Source organism: Danio rerio, chromosome 15 (genome assembly GCF_052040795.2).
Source record: "Danio rerio strain M-AB ecotype USA chromosome 15, GRCz13ab, whole genome shotgun sequence".
NCBI lineage: Eukaryota > Metazoa > Chordata > Actinopteri > Cypriniformes > Danionidae > Danio > Danio rerio.
In genome coordinates, this window is record NC_141035.1 from 24635902 (window position 1) to 24656218 (window position 20317).

Below are 20317 nucleotides of genomic sequence, written 5' to 3' on the forward strand. Positions count from 1 at the left end.
CCATTTACAATCTATTTACTGAAACCAACATTTACAACAGTCAGCAGTTTTGATCACATGTAAACATGCTGCCTGATTTCACAAGAAAACGCAACTATTGTTTCTATCTGAATTTGTGACTATTCAAATTAGTCACATCTTGGGTCTGCTGAGGGGTTTAGACACTTCCTTAGAAAATAATACATGGAATGATAAATCTTCATTTGTGGCTGTTAATTGTAGAGTTAGTTTGAATAAAATAAACTGATATGAATTAAAGAAATCAAACGACTTTGGCCACCAAACACAGAAGGTAAGGTCTAAAGACCATGTGCTCCCAGCAGGCCCCTTCTCCAGTTGGCAACACCCAGGCCGTTTAAGCTGGCCTGCAGGGGGTGCATATCTCCAAAATGAAAGAAATCAAGATTATCAACACAAACCTCTAAAAATAAAATAAGCAAATGGCTCCTACAGTAACTATTTTACATCTTGTTAGTTTACTGGCTAATCTGTACAACTTCAGTCGTATGAACATTTATGATTTTAAAAGAAGGCATGGCACCCAAACCCACCCCTAAACCCAACCATCATTAGGGGAAAAGCAAATCATACTAAATTACGATCGTGCTAAATGACTAAATCACGAATGAGATCGTAGGAATTTATACGAATTAGCCACTAAATCAAAAAATTATGAATTGCTGTGAGATTGTGTTGAAATAAGAGTTACTTAATTATTCAGAAACATAAATTCGTATGCACACAAAGAAGTTTGTCATTAGTGCACATTCAATGTTGGCAGAAGGACAAACTGAAGGCAAATTTTTCATTCGCCGACTAAACAAAATAGGGTCCAAAACGAAGCCCTGAGAAACTCCAATATTACAATTAAAATATGTGGATAGACCATTATCAGCACACACAGTTTGATTAATATGAATTCATCCATTGTATGACATGAAATGATAAAAAATGTATATTGCAAGCTGGAAATTACTGTACCATTTTTTCCCAGTGTACCAGAATGAGCTCAATTAACTTACGAGTCTCACTCACACATTGCTTTTGTCCCCCCCAGCACATTTGCTTTTAGAAAGTGCTCACATGCTTACACTAGCAGTTTTTACAGCATTAATTGCTCATTTACATTCATTTTGAACTTTTCCAGAGGAATAATGACATTATGGATTCCTATTCCATGCGTTTTAATTGAATATTTCCACATGAATGTTCAATAAGAAATGTTGTTCATGAAGCTGTCACATTCACATATTACATTGCAATAGCTTATCTGAGACGAGTGGATATGGAAGAGAAAGTGACGCTTCAGGAAAAAGCAGCTTGGGAAGAGCTACAGGAGGGAACAGGGCAGGCCACGAATATAGCAGACTTGCTGAAAAAGCTGGAAAGGCCCAATGAGATCAATCTTTACTACTGTGGTGGACTGGAGCTGCTCTCAAAGGCTATTAAAGATTGTAAGTTCACATGATTCATTCATTTTTTGTTGTTGTTGTTTTCTTATTTACTCTGTGAATTGTCACAGCACTCCAGCTGTTTTTGGTTGGATGAACAAATGTTTACAGCAGCGCTGAGACTCAGATTTGTGTGAAATATGCCTTCGGTTTACCTAGTGTTGTTCCAGTGACCAGGGCGATATTTCTTGCACTCAGGATCGATATGGAGAGGAGAGGAGTGAGGAATTTTGTGCGGAGGGCTCATTGATTCTGCTCTGCGGTTCATTTGCAGTTCATGATGAGGAAACTAATCCTCATGATCAGCCACAGAGGACAGACGCAGTCCTATCGCAAGCACAAGCACAGGGCTTTTTGGCTTTGTTAGTGAACGCGAACATTACCTTTCAGTTTGTGTCTGCTCAGGTCTGGGCTTGTGTCAATATGCCACTGAACAGAGCTGTGCAGAAAAACCTTTTGACCGTTTAGATTGTGACAAAAATATAATATAAGGGAGTGCAGGGGTGGCTTTCACACCTTACGAAAGGAGTATTTTATAATAATTAATATACCTTAGCGATTTATCTCAGGCAAGTAATAATACTATTATATAAGAGCACATTGAACATTTTTGTTTCAACAAATTGTAACAGTTAAAATATAATATAATATAATATAATATAATATAATATAATATAATATAATATATTATAATACAATATAATATAATATAATATAATATAATATAATATAATATAATATAATATAATATAATATAATATAATATAATATAATATAATATAATGGCGCAGTGGGTAGCATGATCGTCTCACAGCAAGAAGGTTGCTGGTTTGAGCCCCGACTGGGTCAATTGGTATTTCTGTGTGCATGTTCTCCCCGTGTTCATGTGCATTTCCTCCGGGTTCTCTGGTGTCCCCCACAGGCCAAAGACATGTGCTATAAATGAATTATATAAGCTAAATTGTTTGTTATGTATGTGTATGAATGAGAGTACATGGGTGTTTCCCAGTGATGGGTTGCAGCTGGAAGGGCATCCGCTGCGTAAAACATATGCTGGATAAGCTGGTGGTTTATTCCGCTGTGGCAACCACATATTAATAAAGGGAATAAGCTTAAGAGAAAAAATATATAATATAATATAATATAATATAATTAATATAATATAAATTTACTGTGTAACTTTTAATACATTTTAATGAATTTAAAATTATGTTAAAATTGATCATAATTATAGTTTTTTTTGAAGAGTTTGGAAAAAACAGACCAAAAATACAGTAAAAATTGCATTTTAGCAAAACTAAAATAATATATATAATATACAAAAAACAACACAAAACTGAAATAAGAGTCTACATGTCTGGAATATACAAAAACACATGGTAGGGTTAACAGTCATTTAAAGTAAAAATAACAGACAACAGTAAAACAGATGACACATCACATCAGTAAACAAATCGGCGAGGGGCAGAGCACACAAGGAGAATAGGGGAGCAGACAAAGCCCAAACTGAGGAGGACAGATGAGGAAAATTAACAAAATGAATGGGTGTAGTTTGACTAAGGGCCTGTTTTTTCTGATTGGATAGCTATCTGATTTCTGGAAACTGTTTCATTTACATTTGACAACATGAATGCATCTCCGCTATCCTTAAATCTCATACTTTCTGCAAATTTAACTAGTTACATTGACTACTAAAGTATCAGATATCCCAGCCTCTTTTATAATGTACAAAAGCATATTAAGCTATATATCTTATTTGGCATTTAAATAATTTTAGATGCAGTCTTCAAAACATCATCACAAGGCAAGATCTGCGATAATACTGAATGAAACACATATTTTTGTTGTACAGGTATGTACAGGACATTTTTTAAAACTGTAAAGGGTTTACATTATTAAACTACTCTCCCAAAAACAAAACAGCTTGCTTTTGTAAATGAATGATCAGTACTTTTTAAACTCATGTAATCTACTCACAAGATGACAAAACAAGGGCAGTGTCAGGGTTCTAAGCTAAGCATTAACCAGACAGAAAAGACAGAAACCTGACACTTGTCTTTTGTGTCACATAAACCTTCTAAAAATGATTAAAAAATATTTCTTTATATTATCACTTTTAAAAATAGTGCTGCTTAATATTTTTGTGAAAACCAAAATACAGGGATTTTGATATAAACACAATTAATTTCACATAGAAGCATGTAATAAATGTAATAAATAAAAGTATTATTTTTTCAGACAGTCAATCAATTAGACCTCAAACCTCTGAAATAGTAAAATTACCAAAATTTATCAAAAAAGACTTAAATGGACATGCATCCACTTGGAAAAGACTTGATTCATTTGCCAATATAGGGAAATAAATTGATTAAAATAACTGAAGATTATTAAACTGTAATAATATTATGTGTTTGAAATTAAGACATCACATTAAAAATAGTATAGTTTGCAATATCATGTAGCAAAATGGTCTTTGTGGTTTTAGAAATAACTAGACTGGGAGTCTAACGTTGGATTTAATCATGGCCAAATAAGAAGAATAAGTATATGTGGATGCCACTTTCACTTGCTTTAGACATGTAGATGCTTCTGTCATTTTCAGGTTAACATTCTGTCACTCATGATAAAATTAATGAGTTTTCCAAAAGCCACAACATCGTGCAGCTTCTGCTTGTAACAACCGCTGAGATTTAAATTGAGTGTATCGTGGTAAATTTTCACAGTGTTAGTGTATTTCTAGCATTGAACTAAATAATACAGTCTTTAAAAATGATGGTAGCTTTTTAATGTTGTGTTATCTAACGTGTTATTATAGCAAGCTCATCTGCCAAAGTCTGTTGCACTTAGAGATATTTGTATGTGTGTATAACTACTGTTTTAGACACACAGTCAACTTGCTCTGGAGTTTACATGGACTGACTTTGACTGTTCCGGTATTGTAGGAGGCTTGCGTATTGTGGCCCATAAAAACAGTCGCTAATGAGGCATCTATGTGTATATATCTTTGACAGCTGGCTCGGTCTCTTCTGTGTATGCTTCTTTTTCAGGGCTGGGGAGTAACAAAACTTTGAATATATAAAAAAAGATTGTACTTAAATAACTGTTATTAATTGTATTTCATTACCATTACTTTATAAATCTGGGATAATCAAAGTCATGATAACTTTGAACTCTTGTCATTTGTTTAATTGAAGCATTATTGAAATCTATATCTGCCAATGAATGTAAATGGTATGTTTGATAGTTCAAATGACAGTTAGGAAAAAATAAAGTTCAAATTAGAATGTTGGAACAGTTATAGAAATACATTGATGAATTTACTTCAAACATTGAAAAAAGAATGCAGTGCAGGATATGTAAAGCTTCTGTTGACTTCAGAGGATCTGACATCTAATCTGCCTACATTGCCCTTGTAGCATATACATGTTTATAATATTATCAAAATAAGAGGCCATAAAATAGACATGTTATTTATCTTTATTGCTGTCCTAAATAAGTAATTTTACACAACAGATGTTTGCGTGCAGTACACGCCACAATACATAATAAAAATTAAAAACTGTACATAGCATTAAATCTTAATGGCATGTCATTACCTGGATGATAAATGACTTTTTTTATGAGTTTCGATTGTGGTTTGTGAGTCTCTTGTTTGTCCTGAGCAGATAAACTGTCATCTGTTTTGCAGAAAAATCCTGTAGGTCCAGTAGATTCTTTGTTTTTTTTTTCAATATCTCTACATATTTTAACAGGCCCGTAGCCAGGGGGGGTTCACAAGACTGACAAAGGATCAGAATTTGTCACATACATGAGCTCATTTGTCCTATATTGACTGCTCTGCCATCAAAAATAGTGAAAATAATTAATCAAAAAAGGCTTTAGGACCAAGCAGAATCCTCTGTTGGCTGTCGCTTTGGTGTGAATTCAGCTAATCAGTTTTGGCCGATCTAACAAATAATTTCATTTTACAATCTGACAAAAAGAGAAGTCATCTTTCGCTACTGCATTGCTTTTTAAATAGAGAAAATATCTTACAGGTAACTTTTATTCTAAATCTTAGACCTTATTCTTGAAACAAAAAGGGAGCAATAAAAAAATGTGACGCACCAAAAGCGAACCATACTATTTTGGATACAGTTAAAGTAGCAAAATGAATCCATAAATTTTCAAATGTACTTTTTTTACAAGAGAGGCCAGAAAAATTGTGAAGCTCTGCATTATTATAAATTATTATAAATTGTTATTAAATTTAAAAATATATATTTTTAAGTAACCAAATTCTGACTGAGGAAAGTTGAATGTGCTAGCAAGTTTGTTATTTGCCTAATAAATGACAGTACAGTTGCTAGTTGAAAACTTTAACAGATTTCTTTTTTTAAAATAATAATATATGATGTAATAAATATGTATTTAAAAGTCATTATTATTTTGCATTTCTTTAATATAAATCTTTAGGAAATATTTTTGGCATATCAAAAAGTTTGGTTTTGATGACCACCCGACAAGCAAATTCAGCTAAAAATAATGCTTAGAATGTCACTAAAATGCAATAAATCCCATAATTAAATAGAAAATGAGGCATATAACTACAAAAAAGTCCACTTTTTAAGAAAAAAAAGACCCACCTCCTTTACCTTTTGTTTCTCTTCTTGCTAAGCGCAGAATACTGTTGTCTTGGACCTCCCCACAACCGCTTCTATTACATTGTGGCTCAAAGATTTGGGCCTTTTTTTTAAAAACTTTAGAGAATTAAATACAATATCAGAGAGGAAAACAGTTTTTGGAAAAATGGAAACAATTTTGCATTATTTAATGATTTAAAAATCTTAGATGTGGATTGAGTGAAGGTATATGTGTATGTATGTATATGGTTGGTTATTATTAATTTTTATTAATTTATTATAATTTTTCTCTGTATTTGTATTTATTATTATTGTTGTTTATTATTTTTATTTTAATTATTGTTTATTTTTACTGTTTTAATTTTTAGTTTTTTCAGATTTTGATTGTTTTGTAGGTTGTTGTAAAATGTAAAATGATAAATAAATAAATAAATAAATAAATAAATTTCAAAGGCATTATAATTATACTAAAATTTTAACTTGATGATTACCACCCCATAAACTTTGCCCTGATACCTCTTAATCTTCCGCAACACGATCAAATCTGTGACCACTGAGTGCATGAAGGGTTTAACAATCTAGACTTTTTTTTATTGGTTTAATAAGTACATTATCCAGACATTCGAAATGCACAAACTCTTTTTAGAATAATCTGTGTAAACTTGTTACTTTACACTATACAATACAAAATAGTGTAGAATAGTGCATAGTTATAACAATTTGGGATGCAGCTTGTTTTCCTGTAGTATTGCAAAGTATTGTTACTACTTAAAGTACACATAAAATCAAAACTAACCATATTGATTTTCTTAGCTCACATTTCTAGTTTTGTGCATGTCATTAAGAAAAAAAAAATTGCCCTTGTTCTCTGAAATAAATCTGAATCTGTTTGTTTTCTGTTAAATTCTCAGATTACATCTGTCTGAGGTATGGTTAAGGATGGTAAGCACACCCCTCCAACTGTCCATTTTGAGTGATATGAAAACAAACAGAAATGGCAAGGGGGGAGGTGTATGTTAGGTTGTAATAAATTTTTCTGAAACTCTTTTCCTGATCCTTTATAATAAAATGCCTACTTTACTAAATCCAATCAGCTCGCAGTTGAAAAAGCAAGCCATGTCCACTGTTTTCTCATTTAATATTGTTAGGAACTGTGTCACAATCTGAAAAAACAAAACAAAAATGTTCATGCTGACTTTAACTTACCATAACATGTTACAAATTACTTTTCAAAGCATGCGTTTTGTAATCTAGTGAAACACACTTTAACATTAACCTTCCAGTCCAAAAGGTAATCTTATAAAAACTTGATTCTTAATCTAACTTTTAGCTACTTAACACTTAGCAGTCTTTTCTAAAAAAAAAAAAAAAAAAAAAAAAAAACTATTTTTTTTTAAGCTTTCTAAAGTGCCAGAAGTATTCTGCAAGGGTAAAATATGAGCCTGCACATTGTTGAGTGTAATCTTGAAAGCTCTCCAAAACAGAAAGCCGATGTTTTGCTCAGGTGAGATCCCTGAATGGCTCTTTGTAAACTAATTTCTACTATTTCCACAGAATGAACACTGCTTTTGTGTAGATAAGGCAGTGTTCCCTCAGTCTTGATGAGCTTTTGTTTATTCTCCTCGTGCGTTCTTTTGCCCTTGAGCGAAGCGTATTGTGTGTCTGAGTCTGGTTACTGTGATTTAGTGTTGATATATGGCTCTCACTGCACACCTACTGACTCTGACCTTATCTGGTGTCCCTCACAGGTTCTGGCCAGACTTTATTCAGATTAAACAATGGCTTCAGTATCATTAACGGCAATATCACTGTAAGAAGGTAAGGTTGCTAAAGAAGTGTGCCTGACAGTTTGTAATCAGAATGTACTTTAAAATGCGGTCTCCCTGAAGATGTATTTAAAGGAACACTCCACAATTTTTTTTGAAAATAGGCTAATTTGACAAGTCCCCTTGAGTTAAAATGTAAAGTAAGATCATTTTTAAATGCATTCAGCCAATCTCCACTTTTACCATAGATCATTGCATCTGATTAGACCATTAGCATTTTGCTCAAAAATGATCAGTGTTTTTAATTTTTAAATCTTTTTTTATGTTTCTGATAAGGGATTTTAAGCATTTTCATTATCTAACTGATGAATTTGTTTCCCCAAATTTGGAAAGTTTAGATTTATACAACTTATTTCTAGACCCTAGGTAGGAGATTACACAACCCCTTAAAAAGGCTTTAAGTGTTTCCCACAATAAACCTGGCGAAAATTCAGCAGTATTATTACTTTCAAAAAATAATTCCAATTGTAGAAGCAGGTAAAATAAAATAAAATGTAAAATATAAAATGTAGGGACATTAACTAATAAGATCCATTCACACAAGAGGCAAGGATGTTAAATCGTTAAGGATATTTTTTAATGTGTGATCAACTAGGCAAGGGCTGGTATATAACCTTGATAACCTTGGATATAAATATCACAGTATCATGGTATTGTGATTTCTGCTCTAAAATATAACATTTTTAAATGTCTGGGTAAAAAACAAAACATTTTTTCCCTTTTGAACACAATATATTTTTATTTGGGAAATATTTAAAATATTTTAGAGCAGCAAAAATGTCAGGCTAAATATTTTAAATGAATCTTAGACTTCTGCTGTCGTAATTTGTTTCAAAAACACAGATTAATTTACAATTTAACCTGACATCTTTGGAGATCTTTTCTGCTGAGGATACTGCTGTCCTAAAACAAACAAACAAGAAAAAAAAGAATTTATATAAAAAATCTCAAAAACTCATACCTAAGGAATGGTATAGCAGAAAATGTTGACGGTTTAAAAACCTTGACCTTTCCAAACCGCGGTATACCTTGAAACCAGTTATTGTCCCATGTCTAGATCAGACATTAGTATATCATGTATTTTGTTATCCACCACATTAGAGATTAATTTATTTTCTACCAAAAAGTAATCTATGTGAGTATATACATTGTGGACTTGAGAATAAAAGGTGTCATCTCTGTCGACAGGGTGAAATAGTCTCTATATTTCCACTGTATTAGAGTTGTTTATAAAGGTTTTTAAACAATTTTTAAAATTAAATTGAGGGGCTCTTTTGGTGGATGATCTGAAAATGATCAGTGTTTTGATAATTTTCCTATTTAAAGCTTTTACTGTTCTGTATTTACATAATACACTAAGACTGCTAGAATTAGAAAAGTTATCAAATTTATAGTGCCCAATATGGCTAGGAACTATATAAATATCATTCTGGAGTAATAATCAAGGAATAATCATCATTCTAATTTATAGTCTAGGTGTAGGACTTGGTGCTGGGGACTCTTTTCAGGCATTGCGTAATATCATTGCACTTGCTGCAGCCTTGGTAGGCAAGCCATATCAGCGTAGAAAATAGTAACTTTTAATTTTCTGTCAGTCTTAACACACAACAAAACTAAAGAGAAGTCAAGCTTTTTTTTCCCAGTTCTAGGTTGCAGCTGGAAGGGCATCTCTGTGGTAAGACATGCTGAAATAGTTGGCGGGTCATTCCACTGTGGCAACCCCTGATAAATAAACCCAAAGAGAATGAATGAATGAATGAGTCGTGCTTTAAATAGGATTATTATCCTAAATTCTTTTACTTATCCGAAATTATTTAACTCTTTTTTTTTGAACATTTTAATCAAGATGCTAATCGTCTAATCTGATTTAATGATCTATGCTAAGCTAAGCTAAGCGTTTTCCAGACCCAGAGAATGGATTCACAAATGGTAAAACTCAACTGTTTAACTCTAGGGTAGTTTTAAAATGAGCATATTTTCAAAAAATGTGGAGGGTTTCTTATACACGGGTGCGTAGTACTTACTTTAGTATTATAATGCAAGCATGCATAATCCAGATATAGTATGATTGATTGCATCTTCAACATTTATCAGGAGTCATCCTCTCCCTTGTCGGTTGTCTTGCTCCGACCAAATATGCTGTTAAAGTTAATTGACTAATTTGAATACATTTAAACAGCAGATGTGTAATCTGGCTCTGCTGTGCCATCATGTCTCGTGCTGGAATTTACCTTTCCAACAGCAGAATGAAATTGAAGGGGTTTATCTGTGTTTGACAATGATTGATTGGTTTGTTCTGGGAATTTGCTGTGTTTGTTTCATACAGTTTGCACACATGTGGTCTCTCATCTTTTAAACATGCCTGTTTATTAAATCGATAGTTCAAAAAATAGGAAAATCCTCCACTTTTTTTGCCAGATATGTATACAGATATGTAATTTTAATATTGTGTATGTAGTATACTCTTTATTAATGAGGTTTGGATTTTTTTTTGTTTGTCTGTGATGCATATCATAATTTCATAATCGTTTATTGATGCATAAGCTCACAATATGTCCCATAAATTGTGAAAAACACACCTTGAGGATTCAAAAGCAATAATTGCCTGTTAAAATGAATGAAATACAACTTTTATTCATGTTATGAAAGCAAAAGTCTGTATAGTTTTTCTTATAATTGGAAACAAGGAACACATGCTAATTTCCAGCATGTAAACACCAGCACAAATATAATATTGATTTTATTCAGCATTCTAACAAAGAAGTTATTAACATTAAGTTATATGGCAGACACATTATTAGGCACACTTGTTTTTTTGTGTTTTGCTAATGGAAATATTTTAAATAAAAATAAAGTATCTTAGTGGAGCAATGCTATGTTTGGTTTTTTAACAAATCAGTCTACTCATTTAATGGTATATATATATATATATATATATATATATATATATATATATATATATATATATATATATATATATATATATATATATATATATATATATATATATATATATATATGAATGCCTTATTCATAGCGTTTATACAACTGTTCAATCATGTGTATATTAAAAGAAATCAAACCCGGAGAGTCTAAAAACCCTTTTGTATGAGGAACTACAGTACTTTCTTCTGCCACTCATTCACATCTGCAGCTGACGTCAGAACAGCAGAAACCATTGCTCATTCACCAATGTCACTTTAGAGCTAGTATTTGAACAATTTTCTAGCATAATATCTAAAGTAATGACAAAACAGGTGATTTTGTTTACATTTTAAGATTATAAGGCTAAACAGCATGAAAAAATCTGTTAAAATTTATCATAAAACCACTGTCTCATTGTGTCTCGTTAAAATCACAGAACATGCCAACATGCACATTTTTGCATGAAATGTGGATACGGATGTTTTCACAAATAAATTATGATATATAAATAAATGTTATGAATAAATCAATCAAAAACTTTTGTACTAAAAAATTATTCTAAATGTACGAAAAATTCAGAAACACAAGAACACATTGTGTACCGCAGGTAGATGATAACAGTGTATGGACAGGGCCCCTTATAAGCATGTATTAAGAACCCTACATATATTTATGTTATATGTTATGGATGGAAAGTGGAATGTTTTGTGAGAAGCACAAATGTGCATGGAAATACAAAAACATGCAATTATGAGTGAATGAGGCCCATTATGTCTATTAATAATACTTCAGAACCAAAACTGCTGGATTGATGTGATGATTTTTGTTTGTAATTATATAAGTTTTTAGAGTTTTTGGTGAATATTTTTTTTCAATTGAGGGACTGAACTATCTCATTCAATTACAATATATTAATTTGTGCAATAAATTGTGCATCTTTGATCAGGGTGTCTGTGGGATCTTAAAGAGTCTTAACATGTCTTAAATTTTAAAAACAAAATTTTAGTCCTTAAAAAGTCTTAAATTAACTTAAATATTTTGTTGCTGGTCTTAAGTCATGTTAAACAGTTCTTAATTTTCATATGTCCAAGTAAAGCTACCCAATCACCAAAAATACATCTTAAAACTATAAATATATATATATATATTTTTTTTTGCAAATCCCAACTGCTGTTAGACATGTACAGCAAATTCTCCTAATTAAATTCCCTAAGCAATGAAATCCATCCCTTAACATGATCTTCCATTAATAAAAAAAAAAAAAAACTATTTAATGAAGTAACTGGGTCATTAGAAAAAATCCTTAGTGTTTAGCCCTGTATAAGTCTAAAATTTCATTCTCAATGGTCTTACAAGGGTCTGAAAAAGTCTTAAATTTGACTTAAAGACACCAAACCCTAAAGATGAGATGGGTTTGGAATAACATTTGGATGAGTAAGAAACAGAATTTTTATTTTATTTTAACTCACACTTAACTCTGTTTAGTCTTCAGTGTGTGACTGAAGTGCATTTACTGTATCTCATTTTTCTCCTTCCTGTATTCAGCTGCCTCTCACAGAATTCAAAAGACCCAAATGCGGTGGATCTATGCAGGTCCCTCATCAAACTGTGGAGGGTAGTTTGCAGTGGAAATGGTAAGATGAAAATCAGCACGTGAGCAAATGAATCTTAATCAAAGACCTTGAAAATGAAAGATGCTGTGCTGAGGAAAAAGTAGCAATCCCATTTACACATTGATGTTTTTTTCCCTCTTAAACCCACCTCTCTCTTAAATACATCAATAGTTCTGCTTTTCACCCAAAGTAATGAGGATTCGTGAAATTGTCTAAATCCAAGTCGATATCAATTTATCCTCCTGTTTCCTGCTAGTAGTGAAATTGTCATTACCTTTCACATTAAAATCTCTTTAGTAAGTGCTCTGTGTCCTTCAGTAAAATCTCATTAACTGGTCAACTAAATCTGCATTTGTCTTTATTAAAGCCTCTCCATAATTGTGTTCCTTCCAGAGCAAAACCAGCAGCTGTTGATGGAGTGTTCCAGCGCTAGACAACACATGGTCCAGCTGTTGGCTTCGCCCTTTCATGAAATACACACTGAAAGCCTGCAGTTGCTCAGCATGTTTGCACAAACTCAGCACGGTAGAGAGCTGATCATCCACAACCTGGATTCACAACAGTATGTGTTTTTGAGGTCATATCGATGATGATGATGATGTGCCATAAATTAATTATTTATTATAAAACAGAAAACATGAGCTGAATGAGCAGTTTGAACTTATGTATAGTTCAAATTTACGGCTAATTTTGTGAAACTAGATGCCACGTTGCTGAAATTTAAGAAAATTATAGATAAATGGTAAAGTTGGATGTAGCAGTAAATTGTACTACGTTTAGGTTAGGGTAAGGGCCGGAGTGGGAGTCCTTTTCAGCCCTGAAGTTCCAAGCCTTAGACCGGCCTACCTCAGTTCACGACTGACTATATTAAAATAACGTAATTTCCAATTCAGTTTCTAATGACACTATCACGTCTTTTTCAAGGACACTTGAAACATCACAATGTCCGTTCTTGTTTTAAATGACTTATAAACACTGCATATGCAGCGCACGTGATGTATTTGAGTGCATCTCGAAAAATGACGTCTCATCTGCGCCCTCAGAATCATTGCAATACATGAGAGAGAGGGGAAATGTTTTGCAGCCTGTGCAATAAGCAGATGCGGGTGAAGCATGAGGGATTTACATGTGAAGTCAATACAAAGATGGGATTAGACATCCTTTGGCGCGAATTGGGCATTTTGTGCCACAAAATCAGTAATTTTTATTGGAAAACATCACATATATTTAGAAAAATCTGAGTTTGTGAGTTTGTTATTTTAATTGAAGAACGCAGGGAAAATGGCTGCATATAGAGACACTGCAGTGCTGGTGTAAATTGTGGGTGTTTACAGCGGTTTGATGGATAAATATGAATTTGTAGCTAAATATTTAACAATGCTAAACATCATTTCCTGTTGTTTACATCCTTGTTTACATCCTTTCTACAACATACCATTAACGCTAGACACTATGCATGTAATACATTAATTTTATATAAAAAAAAATACTTACAAGTTGTGACTCACAATCCACAGCTTCGTCTATTATGGTTGGAGCTGCTCCTTCTTTGAGGAGTTTTTAGCTGAATCCAGCACTGAACTGGGAAATATTCTGGAAGCTATCCTTTGTCAAATACTAGCTTTATATTTTTTGTAATGATCTGGAACATAATAGAACATAACTTCTCTCTTTGTGTCGTGTCCTTTGGAAGCCTAAATACAGAAACAGAACAAGCTCTGTGGAAATAGCAGCGTTTAGATGGCATTTTAGCTTTGTCTGCAATAACATTACATTGCATTTTGCCACACCTCTTCGCTGCGCGGGGTGTGTGAACGTGGTGAATGCATGTAACATGAAGCATTTGTAATCCTACTAACCCGGATTCTTTTGTAGTCCCCAAACTTCATTCGGTGTAGGCTTTGCTAATCCAGCTATGTAAAAGCCAATGTCTCCCTTTGCATTGAACTTTAAGCGTAATACTTTTAGAGATGTTGTTTATGTTCACACAGCTACACTACACATCAACTAAAGTTTAAAATATGATAGTAGATGACCCCTTTAAAGTAAAGATTTTCATTTTAAAATAAACAAAAAGTTCTCATATTTGTTTTTGTTTTGGAATATATGATGTATATGTTAATATGAGGGCTAAATATTCAACTAAGTAATGCAAATAGTTATTGTGTACATTTAAAACCTAAACTAGAGCTGCACAATATATCGTATCAGCCTCAATATCGTATTTTGTACATCTGCAATAGTTACATTGCAAGATATTCAATGCTAAATTGCCCAGGAGCTACAAGACTGAATTGAACTACTGTATTTATATGGAATTTATAGGATTTATAAAAAAAAAGGTTTTCTTACGTTTTGTTTTTTTGTCTCGTTTCTAGTCCAAATATAAATATATATTTCAAAGCAAAAACCAGATTATTTTACTTAAAATATGTATTCTGTATTCAAATTTAAAATGCACTTTAAGTTGAATACTAGTATCTTGCAAAAATAAAATCCTATGTACTGTCATTATGGAAAATATGAAAGCAATTACTTATTATTAATTATCATTCTTTAGTCATTAAAATGTTTATGTTACAGCAGGGCTAATCAATTTGTCTTCGGCTGTATTTAATAGCCCTAGAGGCTAGTTGAGAACATAACATTAAAAGTTATATTTTGCCTGCAGCTTAATTTACTACAAAATTGTGTTAAAATGACCCACAAACATCATTGTTATAATTATAGTGCCACAAGCCAAACTGCACATGAGGAATTGGCACAAAAGAAATAAAAAAAATTATATATATACAGTTGAAGTCAGAATTATTAGCCCCCTTTTGATTTTGATTTTCTTTTTTAAATATTTCCCAAATGATGTTTAACAGAGCAATGACATTTTTACAGTATGTCTGATAATATTTTTTCTTCTGGAGAAAGTCTTATTTGTTTTATTTCGGCTAGAATAAAAGTAGTTATTAATTTTTTTAAAAACATTTTTGGGACAAAATTATTAGCCCTTTTAAGCTAATTCTTTTTTGGATAGTCTACAAAACAAACCATCATCATACAATAATTTGACTAATTACCCTAACCTGCCTAGTGCACCTTATTACCCTAGTTAAGCCTTTAAATGTCACTTTAAGCTGTATAGAAGTGTCTTGAAAAATTTCAAGTAATATAAATTTTTTAATTTTCAAGCCAATTTATAATACAACAGAATTGGGTATTTATATATATATAATATATAATATTATATATATATATATATATATATATATATATATATATATATATATATATATATATATATATATATATATATATATATATATATATGAATACCCAATTCTATTGTATTATAAATTGGCTCTCAACATAATATACAGTATGGGTTAAACGGCATAATTTATTTGTTTACTTGCGTATAAATAAAAAATAAACAAATTGCCTTTTATATATTTGAATTCTTTATTTCAGTTGATATCAATGTCAGTTTCATCTCAGAAATGCTGTTTACAGAGCAGAGCATGAGACAGATTTAAGTATGGTGTTCCTGCAATATCTATGATTCATCTCATTAGCCTGCATGCAGAAGGCCTCCTACTGTTATAGCATGTTTTATTAAAGTCCTCTTAATGAGCCCATAATGAATGCATTCTGTCCCCTGTAGAATGGCAGAGAACCTGATGATCTGTGTGTGCCGCAATACAAGCTCCCTGTCACCGCTGACACTCCTGGAGAACTTGGCTTCAGAAAAGAAGTATGCAACAATCAATACATGTGCCCACACCAAATCCCATGCCCTGTTTTCAAATGAAGCTGATGAATGCCCAGCACAGAGACTGCGAAACTGAATGTTTTTTTTCCGCAATCGTGGGCACGACCCACCCGAGAGACCATTAGATTCCCATACATCATAGTCGCGCGTATTAAATCGAGACACATTCAAATTCATTCAGCTCCACGGTCTCTGGAGTACGCAAAGTGAACAGGTTTAAGACAAAACAATCCATCACATTCGCAAATCCTTCCATTTATCTTGGAGAGAGGGATCAGACTCTCTTCGCTTCTAGTCATTCAGCGGCTTGCAGATAGAGAAAGGTGCTGGTGTCGACCAGGAGCTGGATTTAAACAGCCGCTTAATGCACAAAAGGAAATGAGAACGACGTAACAGTTTGATAGATAGTCAATGAAGAGCGTTCAGATAATTCAAGCCACTCTCTTGTTTCCAGATAAGGATGGTTAGGCTTATTGGTCTTGTCTTGTGTTGTATGCGGGGCGTCAGTAACATGGGATTTAAATACATAGATCTGCTTGGATCAGCGCACACTACATTATAAAGGTGTTTTTATCTTTGCCCCCCCATGGCTGTTACTGCATTGCTTCATGAGGGTTATCTGAGTCTGTTGGGTTTTTATTTGCTTTATGTTGCTGATTTCTGTATTTAATTATTTTTATTGTTGTTTGTAAGATTTCAGATTCAGTCGAGGGAGAACTTCACAGCCATTTTTGCGCTTCCTCTTGAAGATCTGCTGGTGATGTATTATGAAACATCATTCATAGTCATTTTAAACCTCTTTAAAGGGTTCGTTCTGAAGTGATTAATTTATCATTATTTACTTACCCTTCATAAAAATAGTTTTAAATATAAATATACTTGAATGAGAATTCAAAAGAAACTATATTTGATTATATTTGAAGATGACTAAAAGTTTTGTAAGAGGGTTTGGAACTACATGAGGTAATAATGGGAGAATTATCATTATGAGTATTAGCTAGCAATCATTCATGAAATTTTCTTTTGCTTAGTCCTTTTTTTTCATCAGGGTCACCACAGCAGTATAAGCTGCCTATTAGCTAGGAGTCATTAATAATCATGAGAGTTGTACAGAATATTCTCTTTCATAATAGTAGTTTCTAAAAATCCTCCTGTTATCATTTATTACTCTTCATAAAGATTATATTTATGAATTACTAATTACATGATAGGGCGACACTGTGGCTCAGTTGCTGGTTTGATTCCTGGCTGGATCAGTTGGCATTTTTACTTGGAGTTTGCATGTTTTCCTCATGTTCGCATGGGTTTCCCCCACAGTCCAAACATATATATATATATATATATATATATATATATATATATATATATATATATATATATATATATATATATATATATATATATATATATATATATATATATTGGCCAAGCCAAAGGAAAATGAATAAAGGAATTACATGATATTGTTTTTAAATATCTGCATTTGTTTGATCAAAGTTGTTTATTTCAATACATTGTAAAATCTTATTTATTCTGCAATTGCAAAGTTGATTTTTGCAACAATTTCTCCGGTCTTCAGTGTCACATGATCCTTCACACATTATTTTAAAATACTAATTTTATGGTCAAGAACTATTTTAGAAGAGTACCTATTTGAATCGGAAATTACATATTTTATGTGTCACTTTTGAAGCATTTAATGCATCCTTCCTGAATAAACCCTTTAGGCACAGGACATCAACATGATTGTCATTGTACGCCAATGTCGTGGGACATTACACTTTGTTTGGAAATGAAAATCAGGTTGATGTCAATGTCAAACGTCGGACAGACTCAGCTCGACCTAAAAACATCAAAATATCAATATCTAATCATTTTAGGGCTTGCCGTCGTTTGGATGTTACCAATATGACATCTCTCTGATGTTGCATTTGGGTTGCAATACCTAGGGCTGGGCGATATAATCGATATCGGTATTTATTGAACGAACACCATTGTCAATATTGATAATAAAAAGTCTGGTATAAGGTTTTGGTATGAAGGCTGTAGTTTTATGAAAGTGTTGCTGCTGAGCACGCGGCTTGGAAGCAATACCAAAGTTGTCAGTTTGTCGCATTTTCCTGGTACACTAGTTAAAAAACATCTGAACCTTTCCAAATGCGGCGAGGGCATCGTGATTTATGTAAGTACAACTAACCAATCTGCTTCACACTTTGTATGGAATATACACATTTCAGTAATAATGGCAGACTAATTATCTTAGACGAACACAGCGCACCCAAACACTGCAGTGCTTTTTACTTTTCTCCATAAACTTCCTTCGAAGCTGCAGCAATAATTTGTTCGTTTGTCATTATGCAAAATGAGTGCCGTACATGTATAGCAGCAGTGAGGAGATTGTAAAGAGAAAAAAAAAAAGATGTCGCTAGTGTGGCTTTTTGGTTTCTTTTCCTGTGCATCCCAGCTATTAGCACCCCATCTGATAGATTTTTTAGAATAAGTGGTAGTCATTTAACTTCACAATTTGAAATGTGGCAGTATGTGTTTGAATAATGATGGCTGGTTCCTTTAATTGAAAGCTCAGATTTGATCATCATAATTTGTGTTGTTGACAGAGTTTGAGATTTACTGTATCATTATTATTCACACCTTACAGATGTTGATCTACCATTGTACACAATTTGTAACATTTTATTTAAGAAATTTAAGAATCTTTTTAATACTTATGTTTATTTATTATAAAAAGATCAGATTATTTGTTTAGATATTTTTGTTTTTCACTATTAAAACTATTTGAAGTGAACTAAATGAAGTGTTTAAAAAAATTCTAACATTCCTAAATGTATTGTTAAAAAAAATCAATAATTATCGATATCGAATGATATGTAACATGATATAGTGATCTTTTTTTTTTTTTTATCGCCCAGCCCTAGCCATACCTGTCAAATGAATGTCAGTATTTGATGTCAGAGTGATGTTGGTTTAAGATGTTGACTCGACGTTGGATTTTGGTCACTTTTCATCTAAAAACATTTTTACGTCATTATTGGATGTCAAAATAACACTGTCCTTTGACACTGGCGACCTAAATCTAAATATTAACGTTGTATGACTTTGTGTCTGCTGGGAAATGATTAATTTTTTTAAATAAATGCTGACACCAACTTTTGGATAACCATCCACTTTATATCATTACATAGACATGGCTAATAGTGTTTTTGCCTTGTGCTAGTAGTCAAATACCACAACAGCAGACCCCAAGTTGCTAGCTTCTGTGATTTCTGTCATCGGGACCATAGCCCAGGATGATGCCATCAGCAAAAACCTAGCGGGCCGCAAGGAATTTTGGAGATGCTCTCTTCAAGCCATGGTAAGCTTGGAGATGATAACCTTTTACATCACCGGCAGGCTCCCAAATGCTGTCCTTGAAAATTGCTGAATTATGTATGACGTCTTGCACAGTGAATTTTGATTCTGCCGGTTTGTGTCTAAGCTTCTTTTTGCTATCTTGTTGCATGAGCTGTGAATCAAGCCTTTCCCGTAGACACTAAAACTGCAAAAAGACATGAATTTAATTTCCGGCTCTGTCAAGATAAAGCTCTGTTTTGGTTGCAGGAACAGTGCATGGGCTGTGAATGTGGAAATGTCCTTTATCCCCTCCTGGGTTTGATGATCAACTTAGCTTCAAATCCCTCTCAGGTTGTACAGGTAAAGCGAGAAGTAGCACGACGGGCTCTGGGCCAGCCCTCGTCCCACACATCAAGCATTTTTGTAGCTGAAGGGACTTTTATAAGCACAATGTTCTGCTACTGGCTTTCCTCTCCATATGTTGCAATGATGTCAAAAACACCAAAGGAAAATTGGCGCTAATGTTTTTTTTTCTGGCTCTCTTTTAACACAGGAGCTTGCTGTTCCGGCCAGCAGCAGGTGCTTGGGCCTGCTGAGCCATTCCTCTGGAGGCGTCATCACAGTGAGTTAAACTCATTTTACCAAGGCCGAAGCAAGCTTTAACCCACCCCCTGATGCTAAGAGCCACTAAACGTTTGAACTGTAGATCTCTCCCCATTAATTATTCAAATACTCATCCTGCGGAATGTGGGTTGTTGTGGAACCCTGC

The 20317-nt window shown here is 33.1% G+C and overlaps 1 protein-coding gene across 8 annotated transcripts in view; it reads left to right on the forward strand.

Annotated features, from left to right (window-relative positions):
* Nucleotides 1–20317, forward strand: part of ttc12 (tetratricopeptide repeat domain 12) — a 34636-nt gene that overhangs the window by 4224 nt on the left and 10095 nt on the right. For 3 of the 8 annotated variants that reach the window (XM_087283153.1, XM_087283151.1, XM_087283152.1), the window contains exons 9-17: nt 1266–1454; nt 7822–7891; nt 12370–12458; nt 12831–12999; nt 16093–16182; nt 16894–16957; nt 19436–19570; nt 19816–19908; nt 20102–20170. In XM_087283153.1, the coding sequence (XP_087139279.1) occupies nt 1266–1454; nt 7822–7891; nt 12370–12458; nt 12831–12999; nt 16093–16182; nt 16894–16957; nt 19436–19570; nt 19816–19908; nt 20102–20170 (968 nt within the window). Of the gene's footprint in view, nt 1–1265; nt 1455–1649; nt 1814–7821; nt 7892–12369; nt 12459–12830; nt 13000–16092; nt 16183–16893; nt 17008–19432; nt 19571–19815; nt 19909–20101; nt 20171–20317 lie in introns of those variants that run through there. The other 5 variants (XM_087283154.1, XR_015508700.1, XR_015508701.1 and 2 more) reach the window with 5 other exon arrangements.